This window comes from Leopardus geoffroyi, chromosome D2 (assembly GCF_018350155.1).
Source record: "Leopardus geoffroyi isolate Oge1 chromosome D2, O.geoffroyi_Oge1_pat1.0, whole genome shotgun sequence".
NCBI lineage: Eukaryota > Metazoa > Chordata > Mammalia > Carnivora > Felidae > Leopardus > Leopardus geoffroyi.
In genome coordinates this window covers 31,381,225-31,390,419 of record NC_059334.1, presented here as the reverse complement: position 1 = coordinate 31,390,419, position 9,195 = coordinate 31,381,225, and the positions used below count along the sequence as shown (strand labels likewise).

The following is a 9,195-nucleotide window of genomic DNA, read 5'->3' as shown; positions in this document are numbered from 1 at the left end:
CATCCCCGGTCAGGGATGAGGGAACGGAGCGCTGCGGGCTTGCCCATGGTGGCCCCGGGGGGCAAGTGGCAGTCAGGGCCAGCACGCGCACCTCCCTCCCTGGGCCAGGGCGCTGTCCCACTGGCTGTGGGACTTGCAGGCCTGTTTATTTTGGCGGACGTTTGCAATAAAACATTTGGTCTTTGGAATGAGCGGAGTGCAAGAAAAATGTCTCTTGGCGGGCAGTGTCACTGTATTTCTTACAGAGAAGAGAGCCCAGGACTGGCAGTTTCCTCTCTTAAAAGGTGGCCGTGATGGATCTGTCTTCCTCCACCGTTATTGGCTCAGAGTGGTTTGCTGGGAGGTGTGGAAGACCATTTGTCTGTATACAAATGTCCAGGATCCTGTGAGTCATCGAAAGTCCTCAAACCCATTCATTTGTGTGTCACGTCATATAGGGATGCTTTTTTATTTCTCCCATGCCCCCATGCGGAGGGCAGGGGGGTTGGGTGGCTGCTTCACCCGGTTGTGAAAACCTAGCAGTACTTACTGAGCTCCATGTCACGTGTGGATCACCATCTGGGTCTTATTAGCTGTGACTTTTGCCATATTCAGTTATACACGCGGGTCCTTGACCCCCAAGGGGTCCGGGATGGACTCAAGCTGTCTGTCTGCAGCCCCTGGATGTTGGATGTGCTCGTCCGACTCAGGTAAAGACTCAGGCCGCCGTTCCTACTTACGATAAGCATCCAAAAGGGGAGAACGTGGAGTTATCAGTTATCAGTGAGGGTCAGGACTGGATCGACACCTTTGTGGGTCAGGCACTGTGAGTGGGAAAAATAATAAACTCCTTGTAATGCATTTGCTTTGGCTTGCAGGGCTGAGAAAAGATGTTACGGAGTTAAGGTCAGAATGTGTGCCCTGGGTGATCCAGTCTTTCCCTCCTGAAAGTGCCTTGGGGAGGAATTTCTCGGAGCTGGTTTATTCAAGAAGGACCTTGTTTGCCTTTGAATACCCACCGCCCTTTGTTTCTGCTTTTCTCTGGCCTACCTGCCCTCATTTCCGTGCTGATCTTATCTCCCACCAGAGGTGAGTGGAGGTGAGAACAGGGGCAGTATCTTTGTGCTGTACACAATGTCCACCTGGTCCCAACACTTTAGGCCTTGGTACAAGGTCGTGGCTCTAAGGAAAAAGGAGATGTTGAATCCTTGCCAGTGGTCGCCCTGGAGGGGCCGGGGGATGACTCATGAATTGGGTCCTAGTGTGACCCCACCTCCTGGTTGGCCAGGTTGACATCTGTCGTCACAACGCACGGTTATCAACGGTGCCTTCCTTTACTTGCAACAAGTCCTCGATGGGACAAGAGAGTATCGCCATCCTATTCACGGAAGAAGCAGGTGGCAAAGTGGTCTGCATAGGGTGACCGAGGGAGAAGGAAGGCAGTGGGTGGGTAGTTACCAAGCTCTGTCCCTTCAACAATTCCGCGAAAGGAAGAGGGCTTATTCCAGATCCTCTTGAAAATATGTCGATTGCTGCCTCTCTCCATCATTTCAGCTCAGTGCCGGCTGGAGCCTCTCAGGACACCGGGCTACATGCACGAGGCCCTTGGTTCTGAGGGCCAGCCTAGGCGTCCAACCTCATTGCCCAGTCTTCTCTCCTCTATGACATCATCGCTCTTTCCTCTTGAAGACAAATGCTCTCTGGTTTTCCAGCTTGGTACACTCATCAGCCGATGACATTTGAGAGAACCCAGGAAGTAAAAGGGTTAACAGTGACGCACCAAAGGAAGTTAAAGGAAACATGTTGAGAAGGAGCTAGGAAGGTGACAAGTCTCCGGCCCCAGCTTCCCGGGGAGGGGAGGTCTTCAGAGGTGGGACAATGACAATGCTGGCGGGAGAGGCTGCTCAGAGAGCTTCAACTGTCCAATAGAATGGGGCATCCAGGAGCCCTTAAAGGTGTAGCAGCACAGCAGCAGACGGTCCCAGCTGTGGCTGTAGCCGAAATCCCGGCAGAGAGCTGGAGACACAGGCATGCCGAGCCTTCACTCTTCCGGTTGAGCTCTGGCCCTCAGGAAGGGCAGACGGCCCATAGTCACCTGTGGTCACCCTCTGATCAACCCTCAAGCCAGGCCCCTGGGAAGGGCCTGGCCTGAGACTCTCCGTCTTCTCCCTCCTCCAGGGCAAGGTGCTTTCCCCAAGGCTCTGGGCTGGCTGGCTTCACTTCTTGGCCACCAACCATGGACTCTGGCCCTTGAGGAGGCATAGAGAAGGGGAAGGTTGAGGAGGAGCCCCACCAGTGATCGGCACATGGGGATACCTCTCCGGACCAGGGGGATCCCACAGACCCGGCCGACCCAGGCAGACTCCCGGCGTGGGCCCCCCTTCCTACCTGCTTTCTTCTGTAGAAATTTCATTTGCCCTCCCTTGACTGGAGAAGCAACCGTGGCCCGGGATTTTAATGGAAGATTGTGCCTGGGATGGCGGGCAAGGCAAGGGGAGGACTGCTTGTCCGCCGAGCCAGTTCCTCCCTCTGTCCTCTATCCTCCTTCCCTGGCAAACTCTGTCCTCCCTTCATTCTGGCCACACTGGCTGCCACAGAGTCCTCTGGCTGTGCCCTCATTTAGCACTTAGCACATACGTCTTTGCATTGCTGGGCACCCCTGTTAAATCCTGGAGGGCAGGCTGTGTCTCACAGTCCATAGGAGCCCTGGCCTTCCTGCCCCACTGCCTGTACATAGTAGGTGCTTCACCGAGTAGACTGTTAGCTCGGCAGGTCATGGATGTTTATGAACCTTGGCCGTGGGAGGGAGGCATTGAGCTAGGTCTCTAGGTGCCTAATGCATTAGATAGTCCCTCCCCTCTAAGAGTTCACTGTCTGGGTTGGAAGACTGACTTTTCCTCCTCCAATAGAAGGCGGAGGAAGAAAAAGGCACAGAGTTCTGGGTTGTTCCAAGGAGGAAGACTCACCTAACTTCGAAACCCAGAAACGTCTTCCCAGGGCCCTGGTGGTGACAGCTGAATTTTGAAAGGTGAGAAAGGACAGCGTTCCCGGCAGAGGACCCGGCGTGGGCAAGGGTGTGGAGAAGCAGCAGAGAATGTGTGTGGGCCGTGTAAGCAGACCCTTGCCGGGGAAGGCCCCGCAGTGCTGAGGCTTGTCCCCAGTCCTGCTCACCTCTGTCTATCCTGTTCTTGGACAGAGGCTTGGGTGTTGCTCAGGGGCAGGCTTTTCTAGGGACCAGGGGGTCACTCTGTGTGTGGAATCCCGCCTTAGCTAATGAAACCCGGCTCTCCTTCCCTGCGCCCCCCCCCCACCCCCCACCACAGTGAGTAGCAGACAGCCTCGAGGAAACACCACCTCAAAACTCTGCTCCTTGAAGAACCGAGCAGCCGGCCCCTGCCTGGTCCTGGTCCTTCCTTCTTTCCCTGCCTCCCTCTTTGTGTGCGTCCTCTTTTCTGGCTCACTCACCGGCGGCCCACCCTTCTCTTTTCTAGCTTAGGTGCTCGACTCTCAGGGTGTCTTAAAGTGAGTCCAGGCACAGGGCCGGTGGCGGGGGGGGGGGCAGGGGTGGTGTAAGGTCAGGGGTGCAGAGAGCCGGATATGGGGGGAGGCAAGGCGAACCTTACCACGGCAGCACTGCGTCCTTGAGCCTTTGTGGGGCTTTGGGGATCCTCCCTGCGTGCCAGGTAGTTAAACCCCTATCGCTTTGTCTCTGATGAATTTAGCGGTATAGATACTGATGAGAGGAAGCGCCTCTGCGGCCATCCCTGCCCTCCGAGAGCCGACCCCGCTCACCTACCCCACCAGCACAGGGCTGCTTGGGGTCCTCTGCTTAGGGTTATGGAGCACACACATGCAGCACACAGTTTTGCAATGCCAACTCCATGCATACTATTGTGACAGCCAGATGGCTCTAGGCGGAGGGGGCAGGGAATGCTCCAGTGTCCGGTCCACCCAGGAGCCGACCGGTCAGTGGAATCAGTGGGTTTCTGGGTTGTCAGAGGTCACCTAAGTCAACTCCCTTATTTGCCACTCAGGGAAACAGAGAGCAGGAGTAAGGTGCCCCACGCCACATAGTTGACAACGGAGAAAGGACCAGAAGCCGAGCCTCCTGACTTGCTGGCCAGCGCCCTCCCTGTTCAGGGGCTAACCCCAACTCTCCCCGTGTCCTTGGTGCTCCATTCTGCCGGATGAGGTCAGGGGAAGGGAGGCCAGCCCTCGGCCTGGCAGGGAGGCTGAGAAGGGGTGAGGTGTGGAGGGAGTCGTTTCTTCCTTAGCGAGGTGGAGGGCTTCCTTTGGCCCACGTGACTGCAGAGGCACAAGTCACTGTCCTTAGTGAGAGCGATTATGTGGGCCTAGACCACCCTGTTCCACTGTGAACCACGGGGGGCACCGGTTCAGTCTTCTGGTAAGCCTCCAGGTAGGCAGGGGCGTGAGCCCCAGAAGGCAACAGGTCTCAAGACCCAGCACTTAGTTCCTAGAGAACATTTGCCAGCAAGACTGTAATGGGCTCCGTGGGGCGGGGCTTGGGTGCGCCACTCACTTCCTGGGCAGGCGCGTCTCAGCAGGAGGGGCTGCACGTCCCAGGGACGGAGTGAGTGTCTTTAACCTCTGTGAACCCACTCTGGTCACCGGCCCCCGGCACTGCCCTCCCGCAATGCTCCCGCATCTCGTGCACCTGCTCTGCTGGTGTCAGTCCTGATCTATTCTGCGGACCGCTCGACCATCGGTGTCCCTGCTTCTAACGTCCCCGCACCCCGTGTGACACAGAGATGAGTTGAGTCAAGGTCCCAGGGGACCCCAGGTGTGCAGCTCGAGGCCCTGCAGGGAGGAGGTCCTGGCTGAGGACACACGAGGCACCGAAGCACGTGAGGGTCAAACCTCAGTGGACGGCCACGCACCGGGGAGGGCAGGGTGGTCCCCAGCCGGTTGTTTCTTTTTGTCTCCGACCACCGGGCGGCTTGAAGTGAAATGTGTGGAGGACCTTCCCCTGCCCATCCAGGGCTCTCCTGCCAACTTATTTCTTCTTGACGCTGACTTTTAAACTTGCCCTAACACATATTTCTAGGCTATTCTCTATGTTCTTGTGAAGGGGATCCCTGTGGTATTAACGAGGGGGGGGGTGTAATAAGGAAGTGAACACCAGGATGGACATAAAGTTTGAGGGTTTTCTCTGGGGACAGTTACCCCGAGTCTCAGCTCACACAGAAGCTCAGGTTCTGGAGCCTTCCAGTTAATGTTTGACTCTAGCCTGAAGCCATCAGTGGGTTCGGACTGCTCCAACGAGAGCCTGAAAGGGAGTGGGTCTACAGGAACCAGGTTATACTGACTCCTCAGGACCTCAGTCCGGCCAGGGCGGGAGGAAGTAAAAGGAGCGGGTGAGGCGGCCACTCTCTCCGGGAGTGGAGGATGTGGGCAGGGCAGCGTTCTGACTTTCAGGGCCCGTAGTCCCTTTTATGGCCACAATTACATTTTATGACTGCTCTGGCAGAAAGATGAATATAACCCTGGCTGGATTCATTATTAGACATTCTTTTTTCCCCCCTGAATTTAAAAGAAATGAAAAGGCAAATATTTTCTTAGCTCCTGAAAGTTCCGTGGGGCCGGGCTCGCGGCATTGTGCGTGAAGAAGGCGGCCCTGGCTGGGGCTGGTAACATCCCGGACTCAGGATCACTCGGAAAGGGCCACATCCTGGAAGTCTCCCGCCACAGGAATAACGACAGTGCCGGCGGGCGGCGTGGGCCTGGGGCCCGCCTGCTTCTGCCCCGTGGGGAGGGGACAGGCGACCGGTCAGTGACCATGGAGGTCAGCTCTAGGTCTACTTTTCAGTAGCTTCGTTTGCTTTTCAAACGAAGAAGCTGAGATGCAGAGAAGGAAGCAGATTCCCAAAACACATGAGTGGCCGTCTAGAGTAAGAATGTTGATGTGGTTGGTCCCCTGGGTCGGGGCAGCCGGTGGTCCCCTTACCACAATGTGGCAAGGGTCCCACGAACGTGAAGCCCCCTAACGTAGCGTTCGTGTGACTGTGCCTACAGCAGCGTGTTATTTTCAAGCCCCGGGGAAGCACCAATGTACGTTGTAAAACATCGAACAGTAAACCTGTGTGCCACACGTAGGGGGTACTTAAGGCAGGTTTCCTGAGACCTCTCCTAAGCCGTGTGCTGTGAACAGAACTCTGTAACCCTCTATTTATTAACAAATAAACACAACGTCGGATTGCCAGTCTGGCCCAGATATGTGAGTGTTTTCTGAATGTTCTTGGTCGGAGTGCAATGGCCACGAGGCAAGCTTTCCAGCTGCTAGTGGTGCGTGGGCCTTGCAAACCTGTGTCAAACGAACGGCCACCAACAGCAGTAGCTGTGACTAGTGACTGTCGCTCAAAAGGAAGAAAAACACAAAATCATCAAAGACAAAAACAGAAAACAACAAAAAAGCCCCCCAAGAAACCAAAAGCAGTAACAAATAGCCCTTTGGAGCCCTGGGGATCCTAGAGGGTTTCAGCACAAGTGAATCTGAGATGTTCACACGGCTCTAGAACGAACTTGGGGTATCTTACAATAGACGTTGCTTCAGAGTCCCCTCCCTCCCTCTGTTGGACCTCACAGTTTCATACAGTTGCTGTCTACTTCTGAGGACCCCTGCTTCGAACTTGCTGCTCTCACAAGAAAGAATGTATTTAATTTAATGATTGATCAGGATCAGGAATTGCCACGTTTAACTTTTTTTAATAATGAAAATCCGTAAGAGCTTAAAATATTCTTGGCAAAAACACCACCGATGTCCACATCCCCGTGAGTCCACACGTAAGCTAGCCAGCACCTTAGTGTTGGCCGGCCCCCTTCGGCACCAGAACACTATAATTTATTAAGCTTCAATACTTAATAAGTGTGCACAAATATCATGCAAACATATGCCCGTACTCACAAACAAAAAGCGTATTAGAGTCGTAGACGTATACAAAACATCTTGTAAACAAAAGGAAAGAGGTTGGCATTTTCTGTACAAAATATGCAAGGTTTTCTTTTTCTTTCTTTCTTTTTTTTAATAATAATCTGTAAGATGCATCATACTTCCGGCATTTTCAAAAAGTGAAAACTGTATAAAAATAAATACTCTATGTACAAACACACACACAGGCCAATCCCAGGTTAGAGGCATCACTGCAAAACAAAAACACACAAAACAACGTAGAGTTAGTGTCAGTGGGTCTGCGGGCGTCTACTTCCCTGGTGGGGAAGGAGTGTGCTCTCTGGAGGGCTGAGGGGGCAGCTCTGGAACAGGGCCCCGCGGCCCCCTGGGCGGAAGACCCCAGAGCTGTCTGCACCCCGAAGGAAGGCAGAGGCAGGAAATCACTTTCGCCTTCCTGTCACCCCCTTCCTGGCCACTAGAGGGCACTTGCTCTCTATGTGGCCTTTGGGGGCTTGGCTGTTGATGAATTACCGCATCGTCCCGGACTGAATTTCTGGTGTGGACCAACAGACAGGAGGCTTTCTAGTTACTTCCCCAAGACACCGTAGCTCTGGACAGTGGCTGTTCTCCCCCTGCCAACCTCAACCACTGCCATCTCCTAACCATCAGCGGCAACCTTGAAGAAGGAAATCTTGGAAACACGTCATTTGACACGTCTCTTCCCTCCGCCTGTGGAGTTTTAACTAGGTCTCAAGGGACACACCAAAGGGACGAGGCATGGCTGGAGAGACGGATTCTCGGGGGGGGGCATCTCTCTTGAAGCTGAGCTTTTCCCTTCTCTGCTCAGGGATGCTTTGGGTACATGTACTTCACCTTGGGCCTGGTGTCTTGGTGGTTTCACTACCTTTAACTCAATCCCGTGAGCTAAGGAGATTCCGGGCATTTAGCACAGAGGAACCCTTCATCTCATTGTTAAGCGGGCCACTGCTGTCCCTGAGACAGGGCTGGGTTAGCTACGCACAAACTCTTGGATACGTTGGGTTCTCCAGCCCTTTAGAAGGACAGACCAACACCTGGAGACCGCGTAGTGAGGGCTGTGAGAAGTCCTGGTGGGAGCCAGGTGGAGGGTGGCTGCGGAGGGAAGGGTGGGCAGCATCGCGGCCGCCACCTTTGCCGAGGACCCGGGTGGGCTTCCGGATTAGTGACCTGATGACTGTCATCAAGTCAGCACAGAGGAGCCCTGTGCTTTGGGGGCCCGGACTGAGCGGGGTGATTGGGTTCAGGAGCACAGCCCTGTGGTGTTAGACGGTGTTAATGATGCCAACGCCAAGGCTAGCGTGAGCAAATGAAAGCTCATGGCTGATGGGAATTCTGGGAGCCCAGGAGACGCTGGGCAGCAGGTCCCCCGTGTGCCAGCAGGAAGCTCTGGCAGCTTAAGTTCAAGGGGAAGGGTAGAGTGGTGAGCCGGTCGGTCTCTACGAGGAGGTACAGAAGCTAAGTGAGTTTATAGTTCAAGCAGCTTAGATTCCCGACATCTGTATAAATGTCATCATGTGGCTTACATGACCTGGCGTGAACACTGCGAGAATAGCCGCCGATAACTAATTTTGAAACACGGTCTAGGGGCGCCTGGGTGGCTCAGTCGGTTAAGCGTCCAACTTTTGATTTCAGCTCAGCTCACAAAGATCCCAGGGTTGTGGGATCACCCTGAGTGTGGAGACCCTCTCTCTGTCCCTTTCCCTGTTCATGCCCTCCCTTTCTCTTTGTCTCGCTCTCTCTCTCAAACACAACAGAACAAAAACAAAAACCCAAAACAAAAAACCCCAAGGTCTAGTAGTCCTTGGAGGAAAGGTGCTGTAGAAATTTACCACACGAAGCATGAAGAGATCGGCTGTGGGGCTACATGGACCCGCCGTACGCTGGGGTCCGCGGATGCCTCAAAAAACATTTTTGAAGGTTCTCTAAGTGCGTGCAGTGAATGGGATGTTTAATGGGCACCCTGCCTTTGGGATCATTCCTTTCTCGACCCATGCCTTGCGGCCTCATCTGCAGGAAGGCCCAGCGTGGAAAGTGTGCGTGCATGATGTCACTTGAGAATGGAGCCCCAAGGACCCCTGTGTCCCCCGAGGCACCGCAAACCACCGGGCGGCCTTACCTTGTTCCAACAGCCCTGGACTGGTAAGCCATCTTCGCCCTGCGGGGAGGAAGGAAGGCAGGTGGCTCAGACTCTGGGACAGCCCGGCGAGCAGGCAGGACAGGGGAGCAAGGGCCACAAACACTGTGGCAGCCCGCCTCTTGTCTATCCCTCT

The 9,195-nt window shown here is 54.6% G+C and overlaps 1 protein-coding gene across 8 annotated transcripts in view; it reads right to left on the bottom strand.

Moving 5' to 3' along the window:
- Positions 1–6,684: 6,684 nt before the first annotated feature.
- COL13A1 (collagen type XIII alpha 1 chain) overlaps positions 6,685–9,195 on the bottom strand; it is a 148,949-nt gene continuing 146,438 nt past the window's right edge. For all 8 annotated transcript variants that reach the window (XR_006701506.1, XM_045437663.1, XM_045437665.1 and 5 more), the window contains 2 exons: positions 9,042–9,080; positions 6,685–7,137 (listed from right to left, as the gene is read on the bottom strand). Coding sequence is in view for 7 of the 8 variants with exons in the window: in XM_045437663.1 (XP_045293619.1) it covers positions 7,135–7,137; positions 9,042–9,080 (42 nt within the window). In the remaining variant the exon portion in view is untranslated. The remainder of the gene's footprint in view (positions 7,138–9,041; positions 9,081–9,195) is intronic.